This window comes from Thalassophryne amazonica, chromosome 6, assembly GCF_902500255.1.
Source record: "Thalassophryne amazonica chromosome 6, fThaAma1.1, whole genome shotgun sequence".
NCBI classification, from domain to species: Eukaryota; Metazoa; Chordata; class Actinopteri; order Batrachoidiformes; family Batrachoididae; genus Thalassophryne; species Thalassophryne amazonica.
Genome location: NC_047108.1, coordinates 19,035,844 through 19,060,899, shown reverse-complemented (window position 1 = coordinate 19,060,899; position 25,056 = coordinate 19,035,844). Strand labels below are relative to the sequence as shown.

Genomic DNA, 25,056 nt, shown 5'->3' with positions numbered 1-25,056 from the left:
TTTGTCATTTCCAACCACTCCACAAAATTTCATCAAAATCCGTTCAAAACTTTTTGAGTTATCCTGCTGACAGACAGACAGACAAACACACGCGACCGAAAACATAACCTCCTTGGCGGAGGTAACAAATCATCCAATTTCATGTGGCTGCATCAGAGCCAGTGAGAGTGCGTGTTTCCCCCACAGGAGACCAAGGTATTTGTTGATCCCCTGTTGGAAGAAAAAAAAAAAAAGAGGAAAAAAAATAAATCAAATTAAAACAAACACACAGTCCCCTAAAAAATACCAGGTACAAGTTCACTGGGAGAATTTAATTCACTGCAAAGGTGCAAAACTCCTTTTCACGAAGGTAAAATCCAGCATTAACATCTGCAAATCATCAGACACAACAGGGTTATTCCCTAAGCACACAGGGGACGCACTGCCACACTCCCTAAATGTCACCAGGTGACATGGGTGCGAGTTCTCAGACTCTGAGGCACCTGTGAGCTGTGTCAGAGTGATTTTAATTAAACAGGATGAAGAAATCCAGATGACAGTTTCAGTCAAGAACAAAACCAGGAAGAGCCGTTGTGGAGGGCAGCGGGTCACGTCTCCAACACGTGCCGATGATTAATTAACCCACTGCACTTCCTGGGTTGAAGAAGAGCATCATGTGATCACTGACATCTGTAAGATTACTCAAGATTTCAATCTAAACCTCAAAGTGACGACGATCATCATCATCTCCCATTTCAATTGACAAGAAAAACCAATCAGCAGCTGGTTCAAGAGACTTAAACATATGTGATTAAACATGGGAGTGGACATAGCCATCCCTGACAGTCCAATGATGAGACGTTTGAAAACAGTTTTATTAGCGTACTCCATGTGTTGGCAAGTTCATGTGGTAGAAAACAAGAATCATCATCTGTAGAACATATCCACAAAGTCCATAAAAATAGGTTTGTCCTTTTTTCCAGTACATTTGTATATGAATAACTTGGAACATCGTCTCAGAAAAATAAAGCTGGCCCCGCCCCTTTACATCAATAAACCCCAGTCAGCCAACAGCTGCCAGGCAGAGGCGGGGCTGTGTGTTATCTGGCAGCGATGGTAGGTCACAGACACAAGACGCCAACATCAAAATCTCATCCGCTGAGCACGCACAAGACCAGACGTTTACTAAAGTATAGATATTCATAGATATATACACATACACAGAAAATATTTCCAAAAACAATCTGCCTGATTAATAAAGTCCTCTTTACAATTTAAAGATAGCTCTTAGATAGTAGAGGACCTGGTTGAGACATGTGCACATCATTTAGGAGAGGATACCTCAACTGTTCTCGACTAATATGACCCCAGTGAACAACTTGGAATATGTGCCAAAACCTGTATCCAGTGTTTCCGCCCAAATGGACCACTCCTAAAATTGGTCCATCCTGCCTTCACTGCGCATGCGTCATTTCGGACCTCAGCAGCTCGTCAGACAGTTTCTTCACCCAAAGCGATCAAATGAATTAATGTGATTATTAACCATCAGATGACAAAGTAGAACCTCTTAAATCATTTTAAAGTCAGTTTGAAGCAGCAATGACGGCCACACAGTGAACGCATCAGCTAGCAGCTTGTGTACCTGCGGTGCTCTGATCGCTTCCTCTGTCTTTTATGATGAATTTATTTGGGAATGATTGTTGTAGAAAAGCTTCAGATAGCTGTGGCTGAGACAGATGATGACTGGAGGCAGTTTGAAGCAGAAACAAGGTGATAGTCGGTGGACCGCGGCTGATGACGCATGTGCAGTGAAGGCAGGCCGGACCGATTTTTAGGGGGGACTGTTTGGTTGGCGACCACCAGCCCGAAAATGACCACGTTCTTTGTCACCCCGAGTGTTACTTCAAGTATAGCAGTATTTTCTAAACTGCAGCAGCTACAGATTTTCCAAAGTATTCAAAATGTTCAGAATGACCAGAACATGTTTGTGAGGGTCATAGAAAAGTGTAAAATTTCTATTTTGATATTTTAAGAGAAAAAGTCTAAAATAAGTGGGTCAACGTATTACTGTACATTGAAAGAAAAACATCTGCCAAATATGAAATTTTATTTTCAGTAATACTGTTATCAGTGGAACATTGATTTAAAATACAAAACTTGTTTCTTTAGCAGACAGCAGTAACTAGAGATCTTAAAAGTTTAAAAGATTATCAGGGAAAATTCCCAACAGTCAAGAGCCCAGAAAATTTAAGTTACTATGTGGCGACTCCAGATTGTATGTAGGTCATTTGACATCAATGTTTTCTAACAGTTTTAAGAAAATATCAAAATTAGAAATTATACACACTTCTATGACCCTCCCAAACACATAATGGTCATTCTGAACATATTGAGCATTTTGGAAACTCTGTAGCTGCTGCAGTTTAGAAAATACAGCTGTAATTAAAGTAACACTCGGGACAAAAAAAAAAAAAAGGACATAGTAATTTTTTAAAAGGGCGTGGTCATTTTCAAGCTTTTGGTTCCAGACAGAAAGTTTGGCACACATCCTAAGTTGTTCAATGGGGTCATATTAGTCCAGAACAGTGGAGTTGTCCTCTCCTAAATGATGTGTGTACACGTCTGAGCCGGGTCGTAGACTAAGAGGTGAGAACATCCCCCAACAAAGAGCAAAATCAAGTAAACACGGCGCTGTTCCACAGCCTTCTGCTTGTGCGGCAAAGCATTCTGGGACAAACTCAAAGCACATGGCGACCTTAAAATATGACGGCAAGCTAACTATGACAGACGTAAACCCAAGCAGCAGAGTGTGATAGCAACAGGCCAATCCCTGCTCAGTCAGTGTTGCTATGCAGTTCACTTTGACACTCCATGGCAACAGCTAGCTGCTCGCTCACGAGTACTGCAAGAAATGAGCGTTCCTCTATGTGTCACCGGCTTCCGTAAGTCAGACATCAGCAGTAAAACTCATCAAAATTGCTGCTAGCAAAAACTTAGCACAGATCGTTACATGGAGGTAAAACAGAGCATAATTTGTAACAATAAAAAGTTAAAATCTTAAACTGCAGTAATTTGTGCAAATGGTTTGTGTAAGTGTAATTCAACTTTTGTAAACAGGAACATTTTTTTTTTAACTGCAGTGTTGGAAAAACCAACTTTTTAAACTTGTGCATTAGACAAGATAAATTTTAGAGCCCCCCCAAAAATTTACTTATTTTACAAGAAGATTAACAGTTTTTTTTCCCTCTCTCTTTTTAATGTAAAGTATTTCACAACAACTTTGCAACCATTTTGTAACATTTTGAGGAGCAAAATTTCTTAAAGAAGAAACTTTCAGAAAAACTCAAACCACACGGGATACAGAGCCAAGACGTTCCAAGTGCTGGTCCCGGATAAATGAGGCGGGAAGGACATTCAATGGAACATTTGTCAAACCAAAACACGTTTTGGTCTTTATGACATGCTGTCACCATTTGTGTGGTTCTTTAACTCCTGTTTCACACCAGACAGCTGTGCTGCTGAAGCTAATGTGTCATGAAAAAAAAAACATAACTTTGGGATTCCTTGCGTTTGTATGATGGTTTGTGGGAAAACTCTGCTGCTGTGCAGCATATGAATGAGGGTTAGTAAAAGGTGGCCCAGAGGACACATTCAGTCAGGCTTCCATTAAAGTGATTGAGTTTGAGCTGCAGATCAACGAGGAGCGAGAGGAGTGAGGTCACCACAAAAAAAATATACAACCATCACCCGGTACCCTCCAAAACCCTAAAGCGGGGCTAAAAGTACACTCTGAAATCTAAAACTGAGGGCGAGGCTGCCATCTGCAGGGAGGGAACAGGGAGCCACCTCAACATCACATACACACAAACAAGTTGCCATTTAAACTCGACAGCAGGTTGGTTTTTATACACTCAGAAAAATGCTTTTTTTTTTTTAAACAAAGTTTTAATACTTTTATTTATATAGCACTTTCCCAGCAAATTTCTTTTTAAAATCCCAGTGAAACAGAAGGTTTCTCCTCACGACAGCGAGATTTTCATCCCGCCATCTCAACACGTATTGGATAAAATGCTGCTGACTGCCACTGAGCAAGGCAGTGTCTGCAGGACACCTGACTCCACTTTTAAAAGACTTCCTTTTTTCAACAGTGCATCTTTCAAAGTGAATGATTCATTTAAAACATGCAATGCTGGAACTACCCAGTGATAAAAATAAAAACATTCTTCAGTGTTGACAATCATGTTTTTGCTGGTGAGAAACTTCAGCTCAACATTAAACGTCGGACTCAAACCTTCATCCAAAGCGTTGAAGTCTGAATTTTCACAACAAATGGCTTTTTTGTCTCACGCACTTAAAGCATAAAAAAAAAACAAACAAAAAAAAAAAAAACACACGCATAGTTTCTGTGCTCCAGCTTTAAAATCTTTTTAAGGCTTCGTCACTCAGTAAACATTAGAAACATTTGTCTCATATAGAAAAATAGAATCATGCCATTTGAAGAACAGTCGAAAGACGATGGCTAAATGCTACGTTCACGTCAAAGCTAAAGCTGCTGGGAAACCACGCCCTCAGGAACTAACGGAACCCCAATTAGCAACAGAAAATAAAACCTTTCCAAATTATGAGAAAGTTTATTTCAATTCATCTTCAAGAACATAAAAATATTATTAAATTATTATTAAAATAATTTAGATATTTTGTGTAGCGCTCAAATACAACAGGCTAATTTGACAACGCCTAGTTAGTCACCGCGATGCTCCTAAAGTGTCCAAAACCATGACAACTATCATTTTAGCTAAACCCGCTACACAAATTGCTGTTATAAAATTTAGGCCTTATCCAGGCAGCGACAGTCCTAGGTCAGAGGCTAGCTAGCCTAGCTCAAACACAGCAGCTCACTGACCGTTTTGATGAGCTTGTTGCATGATGAGTCACATTAATAATCACAGCAGGCAGTCTTTGTATTTTAAGCTCTGCACTGTCATGAAAGCAGAACATCCGCTGTGTAGATGCCTCGGAGTTCAGCTGCTAGGCTAGTTCACAGCCACGCGGGAATAAAGCCGAAAGTAAAACACAAACATTTGTGATCGGCTTCGATCAATTCCTGATGGCGTTTGTCACATAAAAGCATTTAAGAATCATTTACAACACTGTCCACAAAAAATAGGCAACCAGCAACAGCCAGGGCAACAACAGTCAGGTCAAATCACCATGGCAACCACAGCGACAAGCTCAAAGCAAATAACAACAGTCTTCGTAAGACGGCAACACGTCAGTGTCATCAGGGATTTGCTGGAAATACGAATCAGAGTGAAATAAGAAAAACTTTTAGCTTTTTTGCAGTTTCTGACGTTGTCACAGGTCTACATCAAAGTTTTTGTAAACTTAATGCATTTTTTTTCTCTTGTTTTTTACAATTACATTTTACTGTAGAGAACAACACAATGTCACAGGCAAAAACTGCCAAAAATATTTTGGCCAAAAAGACCTTAATTGTGCCATTAAAATAATATTTTGTGCTGTAAATTTGCATGTACCAGTTTCATTTTTTGAAATGACCTCAAACAAACAAACAGGCTCTCATCATGGTAAATGGACTGCATTTATATAGCACTTTTCCACCTGCATCAGATGCTCAAAGCGCTTTACAATTATGCCTCACATTTACCCATTCACACAAACACACATCATGCAGACAATAAAGCACCAGCAAAGAGTCCAATTACTTATTTGTTTGGTCCATCCAACAACAAAACTGGGAAAAGAAAACAAGAGTGTCCAAGCTTCACTGATGAAAAGTGGAAAATGAAAACAAAAAGCAACAACAAAAAGCGTCCGAGCTTCACTAATGAAAAGTGGAAAATTAAAACAAACAAACAACAACAAAAAACCCACAACAAAAAGTATTTGAGCTTCACTAATGAAAAGTGAAAAATTAAAAAAACACACACACACACAAAAAGCATCACAACAAAGTGTCTGAGCTTCACTATGAAAATCGGCAAATTAAACAAACACAAAAAAAACCCCACAACAAAAAGTGTCTGATGTAAAAAAAAAAAAATTACTGGTGCCCCACAATCAGGCATTCTTTGAGCTAAAAACCATTTTCTTTTTTTTTCTTTTTTTTACAAAAAAAGTTTTTATAGATGGCCTGTGTTTGTTTAGCAGCTCTGTGACACTTGCTGGACTCTGGAGAGACGGGTTTACGGTTTGGAGTGTACGAAGCTGCAGCAGAAACATTGTGCAGTTTGTAAATCAGAAGATTTACCAAAGCGAGGCTGAAGCTCAACAACTACTCAACACCTGGAACAAATGTCAGCATTAAAATTACATTTGTCTGTATTTTGTTTGTTCCTCCACCATCTGAAGTCAGGAATGCATTCAGGTCCACAATAAAACCTTAAAAATAGAGTTCTTTCTTTGTCACACTTAAATTCAGCTCTTAAAGTCAACACAGACGTCTTTAGAAAAAATATACACTGATGAATATATTCAGACTTTTATATAGAAATAACTTGGCTGCAAAAAAAAAAAAAATACAATGCCTGCCCACCAACTGAACACCCACTGCTCAAGTTGTCAATCCTCTGCTATGATTGGCCCATTCGGAATGACTTTAATTAATCCAGAGGAGGCGGTGCATAAGTGAATAAAGGCATGGCCTGTGGGAGCAAACCAGAGCTCCTCAGTGGATCCAAAAGTCCTTTAAAAAGATCTTTGTCAAACACAATGGTTGAAGTTAAACTCCTCTGACGAACAGAAAACTAAGTGCACGACCCATAGAGCCGTAACGTATTCAACCAAAAAACCTCCAGTGTTCCTCATCACAGCAAAGATGAGTAAATGGAACCACTCTGGCTCCGCCTCCACTTTCTGACCTCACTGCTCATCAGTTTACAGCTGAAGAACCACAGTCAGCATTTTATTCTCTCAAGTTCAGCTTTTGTTGTTGCACCAGAAGAAGAAACACCTTCACCTCATCAGCGTGGCTTTCCAGTCGTCCCAAGTCAAGAGCCCCATCCCATAAACCCTCCTTTACGAAGAAAACCACATCAAAAACTGAGCGCGGTGGTGAAGAAAAACAAAGGACCTGGGACAAAGCCCGGACGCCTGCTTGCTTTCTGGACCCTGGAAGGTAAAGGGATCGAAGGCTCCAGTATCTGGATTCTCCATCAGCCCAGATGTTGGGGTCTCAATGTTTCTGGAACCATTAAAAAAAGAACTCACTGGAGACAAAGCTCCTGTTGGGTCAGACCGACGCTCTCTGACCCTGCAGAGGTCAGGCTGCCGTCACACAAACCAGCTCTATGAGGCGGGTGGAGCCATCACGGTTTCTGGGGTCCAGGAGAAAGAACCACAGGGGTCGAGAGTCCATCCACACTCAAGGCCTGGATGTGGATGTGATTATTGCCGTTGGACGGGAACTAAAGAAATTAATAAAGTGGGGGGAGAGAAGTTCATTTCATTTTTGTCTTCCTGTCAAAACAGCAGATTTTACTCAAAGCCACAAAATAATTCTGTAAATGACAATTATATCATCAAAAGGAACAAACGGTCCATTTACCATTTTTTATTATTGTTATTAATGATGATGACGTTCAGTTTATTCTGATACACCTGCGGTTTTTACCTGGAAGGAGAGCTTGGCCGGGGAGCGCGGCGCAATGGGACTGAGCGTGCTCCAGAAGTGGATGGTGGAGGGAAGAGGACTGGGAGTCAGCAGGACCGGAGTCTGGAACAGAGTCAAGACTTCAGCACAGCAGCAAACACAGACAACAGGTTCTGTGTGCACTTCTCCGTTAGGAAGCGGTGCTTACCAGAGCGTGGGAGGTGATGACCGTCGGCGTGAGTGTGTTGGTTGCCGATCCAGGCGCCAATAAGTTGTTAACAGCTGCGTTAACCTGCAGACAAAAAAGATGATGTCATCAAACCCCAAACCATCTAAAAACAGAGCCCAGGGTCCATTTGGACCATCTTTGTAGATTCTTTGACACATACAGGCCAAGCAGTTCAACACCACAAGGTCAGAGGACAAGCAGCAGAAAAAAACAAAAAAACAAATCAGATCTCTGCTCAAGTCCACGAAGAAGCTCTATGAAACCCTGAGAAAAAAAAAAATCAGCACATGTGACATGAGGAAACAACTTCCTGTTAGAGTAGCACCTACCTGCCAAAATAAAGAATAAAAAAAAAAAAAAGAAATTCAGACATGTTCAACAACAACACTGACAGCTGGTGTTCAAATACAGACATTACAAATAAATACAAATAAGGAAATAGTGCATTAAAAAAAAATTCCACATCCCTAACAGTCCAAATATACTGAGGTGGAGGTGACAGAACATTTTGATGATATTGTATAAAATCTGGACGAAGCAGTGCTTTTCCGGGTCAGAGGTTACTGACCTTGTCCAGAGAAAGGCCGGGGGGGAGGGAGGGCGAGGAGGGCAGCTCCAAGCCTCGAGGCTTCTTTGGTTTGGGAGGAACAGCGTCGGACGTGGAGATGACTGTCGGCGTCGCCACAGAGGACGTGGTCGCTGTGTCTGTGCAAGAACCAGGAAAAAAAAAACACAAAGAGCAGAAATCTGAACAACAAACCACAGGCCGGAATCAAAACCACCAAACAAATGACAAACTGAGTCCTGAGTGGTTCCAGCAGCTTCCCCACTCTGAGGATTTAATACTTTAATCATTAAACTGTTCAGATTTACTGTGAAATAGTTAATGCTGACACAACATGAAAACATCTCTGAGAATGGCGACAGTGTTATTTAAATTATATTGGTTTGAAATCATTCTATATCCAGAGTAAACAGGTTTTGAACCAGATATCGTGTTTCCCTGAGGGAGTCTTCCCAAGGCATGGATTTTGTATAGTTTGTCAGGGAGTGACTTTTCTGAATACTTCAAACTCAACAGCTCCGAGCAGCAAATACTCCCAGTACTCCCAACACAAACATCTGAGAAAAAGAGGGGGGAGGGACCCCAGCCAATAACAGGAAAATGTTCTGGAACCATCCAGAGGTGAACCACTAAGAACACCCCATGGACTCGTGGAACATCCTAGAAATGCCCAAGAAATCCCGTCTGTCAAAAACACCTCACAGACCTTAAAACCAAACAGCATCCACCCAGAATCACAATTAAAATGTTAACTGAGGATTGTTCAGTTGCCAAGGTGCCAAAAAAAAACACCAATGACACCAAGTCAATTTCAATTTATTTTCATTTATATAGCACCAAATCACAACAGAGTTGCCTCAAGGCACTTCACACAAGTAAGGTCTAACCTTACTAACCTCCGGAGCAACAGTGGTAAAGAAAAACTCCCTCTGAGGAAGAAATCTTATGCAGACCAGACTCAAAGGGGCACCCCTCTCAAAGGGAAAGTCCACCCCTTAATGTGTCTACAGTCATGTAGATTTTAAATCGAGGTCACACGAGAAACTAAAAATGCAATCTCAGTATTCACAAAGCTTCACTTTCTCCACATTTTACAGCCTTATTCCAAAATGGATGAAATTCATTTTTCCTCACAAAATTCTGCACACAAGACCTCATAATGACAACATGAAAGGTTTTAGATATTCTAGCAAATTTATTAAAAATGAAAAACTAATAAATCACATGTCGATAAGTATTCACAGCCTTTGTTCAATACTTTGTTGATGCACTTTTGGCAGCAATTACAGCCTCAAGTCATCTTGAATATGATGCCACAAGCTTGGTGCACCTATCTTTGAGCAGTTTGGTCCATTCCTCATTGCTGTACCTCTCAAGCTCCATCAGGTTGGATGGGGAGCATCGGTGCACAGCCATTTTCACATCTCTCCAGAGATGTTCAGTTGGATTCAGGTCTGGGCTCTGTCTGGGCCACTCAAGGACATTCACAGAGTTGTCCTGAAGCCACTCCTTTGATATCTTGGCTGTGTGCTTAGGGTCATTGTCCTGCTGAACGATGAACAGTCACCCCAGTCTGAGGTCAAGAGCACTCTGGAGCCGGTTTTCATCCAGGATGTCTCTGTACATTGCTGCATTCATCTTTCCTTCAATCCTGACTAGTCTCCCAGTTCCTGCAGCTGAAAAACATCCCCACAGCATGATGCTGCCACCACCATATTTCACTGTAGGGATGGTGCCTGGTTTCCTCCAAACATGACAGACAAAACTTTCCAGATAAACTGTAAATGCCAATAATAGAGAGTACACTACAGCAATGCATAAAAATCCCAAATTAAAGAGCTTGTAAAACAGAAAAAAGCTGTGACTTATACTTGACTGTGACTCATATGAATTTTGCCTCTTCCAGAGATTTCTTTTTTAACAGGTGAAACTTATACTACAGAAAATATGGAAACTGTAGTTAAATGCAACAAAAATATCCACCCAATCCCTCCACATGATCTGTCATTCTGCTGCAAAGGTGGTGAAGTGGACAAAGGCGGGTAAAGCTGCAGTGACCTGCAGTATCTGAGCTGAACTTCAGAGTAAAGATAACGATGTCCCACCACAAGCAATCTTTGTTTCCGTTTGGGTGACTGATATCCTACTGGACTTAAAGAAAGGACTTGTTGACCCACTGTGGAAAGGGTGACTGCCTGCAGGTGCTGCCCTGCTCTCTGTGCCAGGAAAGGTGCTTTGTAAGGGTCATTCTCAACATACAGTGCCAGCTGCTTCCCACCTACAAAACACAGGCATCTGATTGTGTGGAAGACTGTCACTCCTGCTGTGAGAAACGATGATGCTGACGCCCCCCTCGCCTGAGCCACCTCAGCTTTGAACCTAGGCTTTTTTTTGTTAGGACATCCTGAGACAGATGAACTGTGACAGCTGCGTAAAGGGGAGATGGTGTTTCTGACTTCTTCCTGGTGAATTCTTCTATTTGTAGGGGGTGTGTTCCAGCTCTCACCATGTTCAGTTCTTACATGTACCAAGTGTTGGACTGGGTATTGGCCGGGTTGTGGGAACCAGTGACTCAGGTGTCCATGTTGGCAAGAAAAGGTTTACAGACCTTGACTTCGTGGATGCTGCTGCGATCGAACACTCTGATTGCAGGATTTTAGTAGCTGAGTGAGGAATCGGTGTCTGGGTTTGTGAGTGTTCTGGACCAAGACTAAGATCCAGGCTTTCAGTGACTTCCCGGACTTCCCATAAACTACAGTCTGGTGACAAAGTACTTGGACTGATTTTATTTTCTGTAATTTTGCCTCCACACACCACCACAGCGAGCCAACACTGTTTTCAGAAGACCAGCTGCTGCAGATGAGTTGGACTCGATCCCAGCATACACGGGGCAACAAGCACAGCAATCTCAACACAACACCAAACCACAGAATCTTTTGCTTAATTTGCAAATATGCAGCAATTTAGTTGAGAAACTCTTAGCCCCGCTCTTTACCTGTAAGCGCATCTCTTCCCTCGGCGTCCACTCCTCCCTCTGCTACAGGCGACTGACCTCCAACCCTGGACTCCATGCACGAAGAGGGCGGAGCCTCCACTATAGTCAGGGAGGACTCTAACTCCCCTGAGCCGCAGATGAGCTGAGGAACCTGGGGGAAAGATCAAAAACAAGGTCTGAACCAAATTGGTTTAAGGCCACATGTAAACAGAAAACAGGATTCACCACAGTCTTTCAGGAACTAGTACCTAAACTGAGCAGGAACTACAGTTTCCCACAGCAGGGGTGAGGGTCAAAATGATTTTATAAACCGATTATTACCTCCTCCACCTGCTTCTCCTCCAGTGAAACCATCTCCAGCAGCTCTTCTTCTGATGGTAAGTTCTCCTCCTTGATGATGATGGGAGGAAGAGGAGGAGGTGCAGCCACAGCAGCAGCTGGACCAGGAGGATGAGGGTCAGGAGGAGGCGCAGCAGCCACGTCAGGTTGCTGGCACAGCTCCTGCTGGGGAGACGGGTTAATGATGACAAAGACAGGCGGCGGGTGAGTTGACAGGGGAGCAGCATGCGAGTACGGAGGGAAAGCGGAGGGGTTGGCGACCATGCCACAGTCATCCTGCTGAGAAGCCTGAGCACCCACTGGGACATGATGGGGTGGGACAGGACCAACCGGGCCACCAACGGGACCCAAAGGGATGAGAGGACTGATGGAGGCCGAATCTCCGGTGCTGGTGAGATAAATCTGTGGAGGCTCACTCAAAGGAGGAGCAGGAGGATTCTGGGAAAGAAGAAGAAAAAAAAAAAAAAATCAAACGTGTGTAACAGGAGACACAAAGTTTAAATGATTTGATAAAATGCAGTCACCAAAGTCAGACATTACATTGAAGAAAATCAAATACAGTCATCAGCTGCAAGCAGATACTGACCTGTGATTGGCTGGTGTTGGTGGGCGGTACCTGGGGACTGAGGGCTGGAGTCGGACACGGTGAAGGCTGAGTGGCAACCACCTGGAGTGCAGTGTCTACAGCGCCACCTACTGACTGGGAGGACTTGGACTCTGACACCACACATACCTGAGGTCGAGACAAAACAAGAAAGAGGTATTGTTAGGGGCCGGACACTTTTTTGAGACATCATATGCCCCCCCCACCCCCCCACCCTTTTTTTTTTGTGGCTCAAATCCTTTTTCTCCTGATGTCCCAAACAAGCCCCAGGGAAGACCCAGAAGATGCTGGAGGAATTTTACTTCCCAGCTGGCATGGGAATGCCTTGGGATCCCCTGGGAAAGGTGGGATGAGCTGCTTTGTCTACAGCCACTGTGACCCAGCAAAGCAGAAGAAAACAAATCAATGAATGAGTGAATATATTATTTTGCACTACCTCTCTGGCCATCCGGTCAACTTTGGGTGGGAGGTCATGCACGAGCTGGAGCTCTGCCTTGATGTGCCGTGTGTTGGGTGAAGCTTGCAGTGATTGGATGGTGAAGGTGGAGTAGAGGCCGGATTTCATGTAGTCATTACGGGAGCTTTTCTGCGAGCTGCTAGGTGGTGAGCGCTGCTAACCAATCAAACAACCAGTCATTCAGTTAGTACTAGATGTCACATTAACATAATGACCAAAGTTTTTGTATTACTACTTTTTTTTTTTTTTTTTTTTTTTTTTAAACTCTACCACATAAAAACTAACCTACAACATCCAGTTATTTTTGGGCTTTCACCTGACAGCAGCAGTACAGAGTACAGTACCTGGATTAAGGTCTTTGACTGACAGACTGATGGCACACCCCCAATGCCTTTGGATTGAGTGTTGGAGTCAACACTGTCCCGCCTCTGCCCCTCCTCATCATTACGTATTCCTTCAGGCTGGGCGGGGTCAGGGTAACTGACAAACTTATAAACAAACTTCTGTCCGCTGACTTTCTTAATGATGTTCTGAGTGACGAGAAAACACAAAGAATAAAACAAGACTGCAAACTATAAGGCAGCACTAAAATACCCTCAGACATACGAGTATTGTCTTATTTATAATTTGCAGATGTTTAACTGGTATCCCAGCACTAACTATATATATATATATATATATATATATATATATATATATATATATATATATATATATATATATATATATATATATATATATATATATATATATATATATATATATATATATATATATATATATATATATAGAGAGAGAGAGAGAGAGAGAGAGAGAGGAGAGAGAGAGAGAGAGAGAGAGAGAGAGAGAGAGAGAGAGAGAGAGAGAGAGAGAGAGAGAGAGAGAGAGAGAGAGAGAGAGAGAGAGAGAGAGAGAGAGGAAAATAAGTATTTGAACACCCTGCGGTTTTGCAAGTTCTCCCACTTAGAAATCATGGAGGGGTCTGAAATTTTCATCTTAGGTGCATGTCCACTGTGAGATATAATCTTAAAAAAATAAATAAATAAATCCGGAAATCACAATGTATGATTTTTTTTTATAATTTATTTGTACAACCCCTGGAAAAATTATGGAATCACCGGCCTCGGAGGATGTTCATTCAGTTGTTTAATTTTGTAGAAAAAAAGCAGATCACACACATGACACAAAACTAAAGTCATTTCAAATGGCAACTTTCTGGCTTTAAGAAACACTATAAGAACTCAAGAAAAAAAGATTGTGGCAGTCAGTAACGGTTACTTTTTTAGACCAAGCAGAGAAAAAAAAATATGGAATCACTCAATTCTGAGGAAAAAATTTATGGAATCACCCTGTAAATTTTCATTCCCAAAACTAACACCTGCGTCATATCAGATCTGCTCATTAGTCTGCATCTAAAAAGGAGTGATCACACCTTGGAGAGCTGTTGCACCAAGTGGACTGACATGAATCATGGTTCCAACACGAGAGATGTCAGTTGAAACAAAGGAGAGGATTATCAAACTCTTAAAAGAGAGTAAATCATCATGCAATGTTGCAAAAGATGTTGGTTGTTCAGTCAGCTGTGTCTAAACTCAGGACCAAATACAAAAAACATGGGAAGGTTGTTAAAGGCAAACATACTGGTAGACCAAGGAAGACATCAAAGCGTCAAGACAGAAAACTTAAAGCAATATGTCTCAAAAATCCAAAAATGCACAACAAAACAAATGAGGAACGAATGGGAGGAAACTGGAGTCAACGTCTATGACTGAACTGTAAAAAAACGCCTAAAGGAAATGGGATTTACATACAGAAAAGCTAAACGAAAGCCATCATTAACACCTAAACAGAATAAACAAGGTTACAATGGGCTAAGGAAAAGCAATCGTGGACTGTGGATGACTGGATGAAAGTGATATTCAGTGATGAATCTCAAATCTGCATTGGGCAAGGTGATGATGCTGGAACTTTTGTTTGGTGCCGTTCCAATGAGATTTATAAAGATGATTGCCTGAAGAGAACATCTAAATTTCCACACTCATTGATGATATGGGGCTGCATGTCAGGTAAAGGCACTGGGGAGATGGCTGTCATTACATCATCAATAAATGCACAAGTTTACGTTGATATTTTGGACAATTGAAAGGATGTTTGGGGATGATGAAATCATTTTTCAAGATGATAATGCATCTTGCCATAGAGCAAAAACTGTGAAAACGTTCCTTGCAAAAAGACACATAGGATCAATGTCATGGCATAGGGTCAATGTCAACGAGCAGATCTGATTTGATGCAGGTTTTAGTTTGGGGGATGGAAATTTACAGGGTGATTCCATAATTTATTCCTCAGAATTGAGTGATTCCATATTTTTTTCCTCTGCTTGGTCTAAAAAAGTAACCATTACTGACTGTCACAATCTTTTTTTCTTGATTTCTTATAGTTTCTTAAAGCCAGAAAGTTGCCATTTGAAATGACTTTAGTTTTGTGTCATGTCTGTGATATGCTTTTTTTCCACAAAATTAAACAACTGAATGAACATCCTCCAAGGCCGGTGATTCCATAATTTTTGCCAGGGGTTGTATGTTACTGCTGCAAATAAGTATTTGAACACCGACAGTTGTGTTCAGAATAATAGTAGTGCTATGTGACTAAAAAGATTAATCCAGGTTTTGAGTATATTTCTTATTGTTACATGGGAAACAAGGTACCAGTAGATTCAGTAGATTCTCACAAATCCAACAAGACCAAGCATTCCTGATATGCACACTCTTAAGGCTATGAAATTGGGCTATTAGTAAAAAAAAGTAGAAAAGGGGGTGTTCACAATAATAGTGTGGCATTCAGTCAGTGAGTTCATCAATTTTGTGGAACAAACAGGTGTTAATCAGGTGTCCCCTATTTAAGGATGAAGCCAGCACCTGTTGAACATGCTTTTCTCTTTGAAAGCCTGAGGAAAATGGGACGTTCAAGACAATGTTCAGAAGAACAGCATAGTTTGATTAAAAAGTTGATTGGAAAGGGGAAAACTTATACGCAGGTGCAAAAAATTATAGGCTGTTCATCTACAATGATCTCCAATGCTTTAAATTGAAAAGAAAAAAAACAAAAAAACAAAACAACAACAGAGACGTGTGGAAGAAAACAGAAAACAACCATCAAAATGGACAGAAGAATAACCAGAATGGCAAAGTCTCACCCATTGATCAGCTCCAGGATGATCAAAGACAGTCTGGAGTTACCTGTAAGTGCTGTGACAGTTAGAAGACGCCTGTGTGAAGCTAAGTTATTTGTAAGAATCCCCCGCAAAGTCCCTCTGTTAAATAAAAGACGTGCAGAAGAGGTTACAATTTGCCAAAGAACACATCAACTGGCCTAAAGAGAAATGGAGGAATATTTTGTGGACTGATGAAAGTAAAATTGTTCTTTTTGGGTCCAAGGGCCGCAGACAGTTTGTGAGACGACCCCCAAACTCTGAATTCAAGCCACAGTTCACAGTGAAGACAGTGAAGCATGGTGGTGCCAGCATCATGATATAGGCATGTTTCTCCTACTATGGCGTTGGGCCTATATATCGCATACCAGGTATCATGGATCAGTTTGGATATGTCAAAATACTTGAAGAGGTCATGCTGCCTTATGTTGAAGAGGACATGCCCTTGAAATGGGTGTTTCAACAAGACAATGACCCCAAGCACACTAGTAAACGAGCAAAATCTTGGTTCCAAACCAACAAAATTAATGCCTTGCAGATGTGAAGAAATCATGAAAAACTGTGGTTATACAACTAAATACTAGTTTAGTGATTCATAGGATTGCTAAAAAGCAGTTTGAACATAATAGTTTTGAATTTGTAGCGTCAACAGCAGATGCTACTATTATTGTGAACACCCCCTTTTCTACTTTTTTTTTTTTTTTTTTTTTTTTACTAATAGCACCATTTCATAGCCTTAAGAGTGTGTATATCATGAATGCTTGGTCTTGTTGGATTTGTGAGAATCTACTGGTACCTTGTTTCCCCATGTAACAATAAGAAATATACTCAAAACCTGGATTAATCTTTTTAGTCACATAAGACGACTATTATTCTGAACACTACTGTACCAACCAGCAAGAATTCTGGCTCTCACAGACCTATTAATTTTTCTTTAAGAAGCCCTCTTATTCTGCACTCTTTACCTGTATTAATTGCACCTGTTTGAACTTGTTACCTGTATAAAAGACACCTGTTCACACACACAATCATTCACTCTCCAACCTGTCCACCATAGCCAAGACCAAAGAGTTGTCTAAGGACACCAGGGACAAAACTGTAGACCTGCACAAGGCTGGGATGGACTACAGGACAACAGGCAAGCAGCTTGGTAGAAGACAACAACTGTTATGATTATTTTTAGAAAGTGGAAGAAACACAAAATGACTGTCAATCTCCCTCGGTCTGGGATTCCATCCAAGATCTCATTTTGTGGGGTAAGGATGATTCTAAGAAAGCTCAGAACTACACAGGAGGACCTGGTCAATGACCTGAAGAGAGCTGGAAGCACACTCACAAAGATTACATTAGTAACATGATGCTGTCATGGTCCCCCTGCTCAAGCCAGCACATGTCCAGGCCCGTTTGAAGTTCAGTGACCATCTGGATGATCCAGAGGAAGCATGGGAGAAGGTCATGTGGTCAGATGAGACCAGAATAGAGCTTTTTGGAATCAACTCCACTTACCATGTTTAGAGGATGAGAACAACCCCAAGAAAACCATTCCAACCGTGAAGCATGGGGGTGGAAACATCATACTCTGGGGATGCTCTTCTGCAAAGGGGACAGGACGACTGCACCGTATTGAAGGGAGGATGGATGGGGTCATGTATTGCGAGATTTTGGCAAACAACCTCCTTTCCTCAATAAGAACATTGAAGATGGGTCATGGCTGGGTCTTCCAGCATGACAATGACCCCAAACACACAGCCAGGGCAACTAAGGAGGGGCTCCGTAAGAAGCATTTCAAGGTCCTGGAGTGGCCTGGCCAGTCTCCAGACCTGAACTCAATAGAAAATCTTTGGAGGGAGCTGAAACTCCAAACCTGAAAAATCTAGAGAAGATCTGTATGGAGGTGGACCAAAATCCCTGCTGCAGTGTGTGAAAAACTACAGGAAAAGTTTGACCTCTGTAACTGCAAACAAAGGCTACTGTACCAAATATTAACATTGATTTTCACAGGTGTTCAAATACTTATTTGCAGCAGTAACATACAAATAAATTATTTAAAAAATCATACATTGTGATTTCCAGATTTTTTTTTTTTTTTTAGATTATGTCTCTCACAGTGGACATGCACCTAAGATGAAAATTTCAGACCCCTCCATGATTTCTAAGTGGGAGAACTTGCAAAATTGCAGGGTGTTCAAATACTTATTTTCCTCACTGTATATATATATATATATATATATATATATATATATATATATATATATATATGTGTGTGTGTGTGTGTGTGTGTGTGTGTGTGTGAAAATAAAATTGATTATACATTTGTTATTTACATTAATTATTAATAATTATACGCTATTGTCTTGCTTACAATCTGTGCATGTTCAACAGACCTCCATCAATCATAAACAATATTTTTGTTTTAACGGCATCTGCAGGAGGGCGTGCGTGTGTCCATACATGAGCTTTCGGCAAGCGCGGAAGTTAGCGTGCACGCTTTCTGGATCAAGGGATAATGTCGCATGCAGACTGAGATGTTATGAGGCGCTGGGGTTGTTTTTCTTGCAGCGTAAAGGCACTCTGTTAATGACATGTCACGACACTGGATCGATCAGATGCAATAACTGATTACAGATGGCGTTGGAAAGTGGCACCAAAGTGGCAACTAATGGAGTTTTTTTTTCAACCAGGACAGAAGGAATTAAATTATTTTTCAGATGTGGCTTTGTAAAGGTGGATATGTTTAAAGATGGTCTCACTGAAACGGACAGGAAAGAAGACTATATATTTACTTCTTGTGTGAATGGATTTAATATTTAATAACATATTCAAGAAGGAAAACGATATTCATTTTACAAATAGCTGATATTTTCAGTCCCTCATGCCATTTTTCAGATTTAAAATTGTTTCCAAGAAAAAACAAAAAATCCACACTTCCTCCAAAATTTGTCAACTAAATAAGGCTCTGAACCATAAAAATTGTCTCCCCCACCCCACAGCTGCTTCAGAAACACTTTCAGACTAGACTTAAAAAAAAAAAAAAAAACGTCCGAAGACAGCTCGACCTCCGCCATGTTTACAACTGATTTGGGCTTGAATCAGCAGGTGCCGTTCTGGTGATGACTGACATAGCAGCAATATGGCCGCGGCTGAGGGCTGAAATAGAGTGCAGGCTTCAGACAGCTGTAGTTTATCCTTCACCTGTGCACTTATCGAATTTTACTGTTCAGGATTTTTTAAAATATCAACATTTCATAATTGTTAGTGATTATTTGTGCACATTTTTTGGTGTCACCTACACTTTAAAATATGTCATGGTTAGCCATCTTTGAACTTGTCCAAGGTCTGTGTCCCAAGAATGCCCGCTGTGAATTTGAAGACTCTGCCAGTAACAGGACTGGACTTATGCTAAGCATAGGCACAGATGAACGCAATATCTTCACAATACCCGATGGCCATATTTAACGGCCTCGTGTAATTACAAGATTACAAGACAAATTACTGGAAACCAGTTCTAATAACGTAGCTCTTAGTAACGCCTCTGTGTTCGTATGATTATGAGAAAAGGAAGGAGCACAGGTAGCAGAAGCACCATTACAGAGAAGAATCAGACCACATTTACATTTATTTTGTACTATAGTAAAGTCCTGGTATTTGCAGTAGAGTTACCAACTGTACTATTATTAAATGGTATTTTGGCACATGATCAAAGACCTTTGCTCAGTAAATGGTGCTGTTGTATGTTCTTCCGTAGTATCAGCAGTACTCTTGGCAGTATCAGCACTAGCAGTACTACCACATTACTGTATTGAAAGCAGCAAAGAAAGTATCACTGTAGCTCCAGTACTTGTCATAGCACCACTGGAGAACAGAAAAACTGTCATTGTACATTACATACAACAAAATTTGTTTTCTGCATGTAATCAGTGTTAATTAGCAGCTGTGCACATAATTGGCGCTTGTGTGAGCTAAAAATAAATATTGTGCAGCAGAAAACATGGAGGAAGTCACTTCTTGTGTTTTCTGAAGCACAACATTTATTTTTAGCATGCACAAGCACCAGTTATGTGCACGTCTGTTATGGATGTTGGCAATAAACCCACAAAATGTACTTACATACTGAAACCAAGCTCACTAACCACTTGGCCACCAACACTGCTTGCAATATCAAAGCATGTGGCTCAGATAATCAGACTTGAGCTTGGTGTGTGTGTGTGTGTGTGTGTGTGTGTAGAAGTAAATGAAATAGTACCTTGTCATAGTAGTATCGGAGTGCACGGCTCAGTTTGTCATAATTCATGTTGTGTTTGTTCTTGCGGAGCCCCCACAGTCTCGCCACCTCCTCGGCATCCAACAGCTTGAACTCGCCGTCCTCACCTGTCCATGAGATCAGGTGACGCTGGCGCTGGTCCTCCAACAAGTGGAGCAAGAACTGCCACAGTGTGATGGACGGATCCATGGCTGGGTGACGACAAACAGAATTCAAGTTGGCAAACGGTGTGAAACCAAGAAAGCACAACAACAACAGTCGGACAAACAGACGTGGCACTTCCAGTCTGAACACACTTCAATGCTGATACCCCGACCATCGAGCGGCAGAAGGTCAGGATGCAAAAAAAATCAACGGGAGCTCAGAATGTAAATTAGCCTCATTATCACTGAACAACCTGTTACATAATAAATGCATCAAACACCTTGGAAACCATCGCCATGGTGAGAGACCTTTCATCAATTGTAAGTGAGTTGAAAAAGGATGGTGAAGCAGAGTTTTAATGAAAGACGCTTCATGGGGACGGATGTCTGCTGAAGGACAGTCAAAATAAAAAAAATCCTATAACCTAAGAAAACAAGGTGTGTGTGCGTGTTGGGGGAGAGGAACCGCTGCAGGTTGACAGCAATACCAGCTGATAAGAAAACAGGTTTTCATGCTGTTTTATGATCACTCCAAATGTCACTAAATGTGTGAAAATATCAGTGTTTGATGTTTGTTCAGAACAGATCCACTCAGAAAATATAAACACAGTTTGAAGTTTTGTTGTATTTGTTTCCTGTTGGCAGAGAGCCTCAGTGAATCAGACCGGAACAAACACACAACCACAGCGTGATAACGGACACGCAGCAGCTTATCTCGAACCACGTCTTCAGCTTTTATTTCTACTGATAAGAGACACAACTATCACATGCAGTTCTCTTTTTTTGGGGAAAAGCTGATATTGGTGGCTGCACACACAAAAACACAAAGGTGACATTTTGAGATTCATCCACTCTGGGACCGTTTTCAAAAAGTAGTGTTTTTTCAGGCTCTGAAAACACAGGCTCTGTGCGGATTCAGGAGAGGTGATGGCCTAGTGGTTAAACATTAGGCTTGAGACCAGAGGATCCTTGGTTCAAATCCCAGCCTGACCAGAAAATCACCAAGGGCCCTTGGGCAAGGTCCTTAATCCCCTAGTTACTCACAGTGTGTAGTGAGCACCTTGCATGGCAGCAGCCTCACATCGGGGTTAATGTGAGGCATTATTGTAAAGCGCTTTGAGCATCTGATGCAGATAGAAAAGCACAATATAAATGCAGTCCATTTATCAAACACCGGTACAATGCAAGCTGATGCTTCACCCTACCCCTTTTCGGACATGTTGGGTACACAGTAGGAACTTTTTTGTTGTTGTCTTTACTGATCTATCTTGTAATTGTTGTTGTATCAAATGTTCGAAATAAACAGTTTTCTTTCTTTCTTTCTTTCTTTCAATGCAAAGGTTTTGTGGATACACCTACACCCGTATCCATGTGGACGGGCCCTTACAGGCTGAGACTAATCAACATTTTTCTTTCTTTCTTTTTTTTTTTTACATTTTATGGACAACTAATTGACTAATAAATGCTTGATAATAACAAAATAATAGGCAGGTCCTTAAATTCTGTCACATGAAGCAGGGTGAAACACAACAACTCCCCCAGACGGGACACCAGTCAGACACAGGTTACTCCCCAAATCGAGGCCAGTACTCATTTCCAGTTGGGTGGAGTGAGACGATCCAGATTAAGTGTCTTACCCAAGCACACAGACAGGTGGCATAAGTAGGATTCAAACCCAGATCTATATATTGGTGGGCCAGATCCTCATCCACTGATCTACCTGCTCAGTCTGTAGCCTGTGGTACCTAAGAAAATGGCCAGTAAGAGCATCACAAACACTAATCAGACATGATGACATGTCATTTTGAGTCATAACATTCAAGATATACTTTTAAAAATATCAGTAAGTTGTGTAAAATATACTATTCTGTAGGCTTGTACTAACAGTAGTACTACTACACAGTACTACCATCTCTTCATACTTCTCAGCAGTTTTCGGGGTCCACCGTGACTCAAACCTGCAGCCACGTAATATCTCACATACAGATTTTTAACACTTATGAAAATGCCTCACTGTTGTCATGACAACCAGTGCATAGTCCTCATCACATCAGGGATGTGTTTACTGAAAAAAACACATATGTATGAGAACCGGACACTCAAAGATGATCTTCACAAAGTTTCTCCACGTGGTCGAGTGTCTTCATGTCTTCTGACCTGGCCACACCACTGCAATATGATGTCACAAAATATAGCCAATAAGATTTCATGATTTGACTGGCCAATTATTCAAATAGACAAAAAAAAAAAAAAAAAAAAACAGTACACCTACAACTCTTTTCCTGATTCATAATTTTTTTCTTCCTGGAGGCACGAGACAATAACTGCGAAAAAGTGTCCTAGTGACCATGAGAAGTCAGTGTGGACCATCTTCCAACATCTGGAAAGGAGGGGAAGAAAAAGGACTCTTCCTCTCCTCCACAAAGCACTCATAGCAACAGTTAAATTAACGATCGCCAGAGTTGGCTACATCCCACAAATTTTCAGGATGTCCCAGAGGGCCACAGATTAGACCCATCGAGTGCACGTGACTGGAATGGGAGGCAGAGCCTTCAGCTTTCAGGCTCCTCTCCTGTGGAACCAGCTCCCAATTCAGATCAGGGAGACAGATACCCTCTCTACTTTTAAGATTAGGCTTAAAACTTTCCTTTTCGCTAAGGCTTATAGTTAGGGCTGGATCGGGTGACCCTGGACCATCCCTTGGTTATGTTGCTTTAGACGTAGACTGTGTTTCATAATTATTGTATGGCCTTGCCTTGCAATGTGGAGCGCCTTGGGGCAACTGTTTGTTGTGATTTGGCGCTATACAAGAAAAAAGTTGATTGATTGATTGATTGACTGAATCCTGTTACCGATCCTTACAAGCACCTTTCGCAGTAGACAGCAGGACAACACACCTGTAGGTGTCCCTAATCCAGACAATCAGTATAAGGGACAATACTCCTTTCTTCCAATCAGGCAGGATGATGACACCCGGTTTGATGACTTAAGCCTGATTTTAAATATCTCTGTTGGTGTTCAGACACTTTCAGGCACATTTTTAACCTTCGTGTTCACTCCGTTTTTTTGTTGTTTTAAGATGACAGCTGAATACAGGCGCTGCAAACCTGCCTCAGTTTGAACCCTCAGAACACACCTGTTGCCAGCTCTTACCGTTAATGAGCGGGCTGGAATCCATCTTCCGTTAGATTTTCTGTACGACTTCTCGGCACTGTCACACCTCCTCCATGCTGTTGTTATTGTTATTGTTGTTTGCCTTTGCGGCTGTCAGTGCGCGTGGAGCCGCTTCCGTTCTTACGTAACCGATCCGAGCTGCCGAAGCCGGGCTGCGCTGCCTCCATGTTAACCGACAAAACCCGAAGCACAGCCCGAAACCCTAGTCAAGCGACAAAATCCGAAGCACAGCCAAAAACCCGAATCAAGCGACAAAACCCGAAGCACAGCCCGAAACCCGAATCAAGCGACAAAATCCGAAGCACAGCCCGAAACCCGAGTCAAGCGACAAAACCCGAAGCACAGCCACACAACAAATTAAAAACGCATGTTACTCATTAAAACACGCGTCTGGACAAATAAATCCAAGTTATGCAGATACGATTTTATTTTTCTTTACTTCATCTCAGCATAATATTTTGACGCTAACTAGCACTGCTAGCCGCCATACTAACACAGCCTAATGCGACAAATTAAACGCTTATGATAGTCTTTTTGGTTGTTTCAACCCACAACTGCCACTTTCAGAGGCCGATAATATTCAAGATGTTTGAATTTTCCGGGGTTAATCGGGTAGTTTAGCGTGCTAACTAGCTCTCTGGTGCTGAGTGTCGACGAGCCGCCCGCCGTCTGCGCCAAACAGCTCACTGCGGACTTCCCCAAAAGCCTCCAAAGTCCTGCTACATGGACTCAACTAGTCCGTCAAACCCGTCTGGGCTTTCATTAACTATACAGAGAGCCTGGCATCTAGCGGACTCCGCCACTTTGTCGTGTTTTTCCGCACTTGTTTCTTCCTGGTTTGATAACGCCTCCTCACTACTTGAACCAGTCAGGTTAGCGGCAATAAAACAAGCAGCTACAGGTAATGATTTTCAAAATAAAAGTCTGAAGCAAACCGTATAACCTAAAATAAATTATTTATATGTCACTTTCAGAATAATTACACTTTAAAGCGATTTATAGTGGAACCCAAATACACACAATGTAAACTTTTTTATAAAATAAGTTAAAACAAAGGTTAATTATAAACCACTTAAGTGTTGGTGAGTGACCAGGACAAGTAGCAGAAAATGAATGAAGTGTTTGGAACCAGTTTCCAGTCAAGAAAAGTCACCGATTTCAAACTAAATCATGTTTAAACTGCTATTCAGGCACCTGCGTATGTAATTTCATCATCCATCCAAAGTGATATTAGATCAAGTCAGATCGCCGTTGTTGTACAGAAGATCACTGGGAGAAAATTCTTTAAGATTAAAAAACGTATTACCTATGGTTGTCCATATTACGACTTCATTTTCAGATGCTTAACCAGGTCAGTAGAGCTGCAGGTCATCCCACACTTCTCTGTCCTTGGGTAACTCTTCCTTAAAGATCCTGAGACGTTCCCAAGCCAGATGGGAAATATAATCTCGTTTCTGCCGCTTGTATCCGCGATCTTATTCTTTCAG

The 25,056-nt window shown here is 41.5% G+C and overlaps 1 protein-coding gene across 2 annotated transcripts; it reads right to left on the bottom strand.

Annotated features, from left to right (window-relative positions):
• Positions 1–3,299: 3,299 nt before the first annotated feature.
• elk1 (ETS transcription factor ELK1) lies at positions 3,300–24,418 on the bottom strand. Of its 2 annotated transcripts, none has more exons than XM_034171861.1 (11): positions 23,549–24,418; positions 20,235–20,443; positions 13,125–13,310; positions 12,760–12,936; positions 12,306–12,452; positions 11,702–12,157; positions 11,381–11,531; positions 8,389–8,525; positions 7,800–7,883; positions 7,613–7,714; positions 3,300–7,406 (listed from the first exon to the last, which is right to left on the bottom strand). In XM_034171861.1, exons 1-11 carry the CDS (start codon positions 23,571–23,573, stop codon positions 7,308–7,310), a joined length of 1,773 nt encoding a protein of 590 aa, XP_034027752.1. In that variant the 5' UTR covers positions 23,574–24,418; the 3' UTR covers positions 3,300–7,307. The 2 variants fall into 2 exon arrangements, with proteins under 2 accessions (XP_034027752.1, XP_034027753.1); XM_034171862.1 differs by having other exon boundaries at positions 12,760–12,933.
• Between the last annotated feature and the right edge of the window lie 638 nt (positions 24,419–25,056).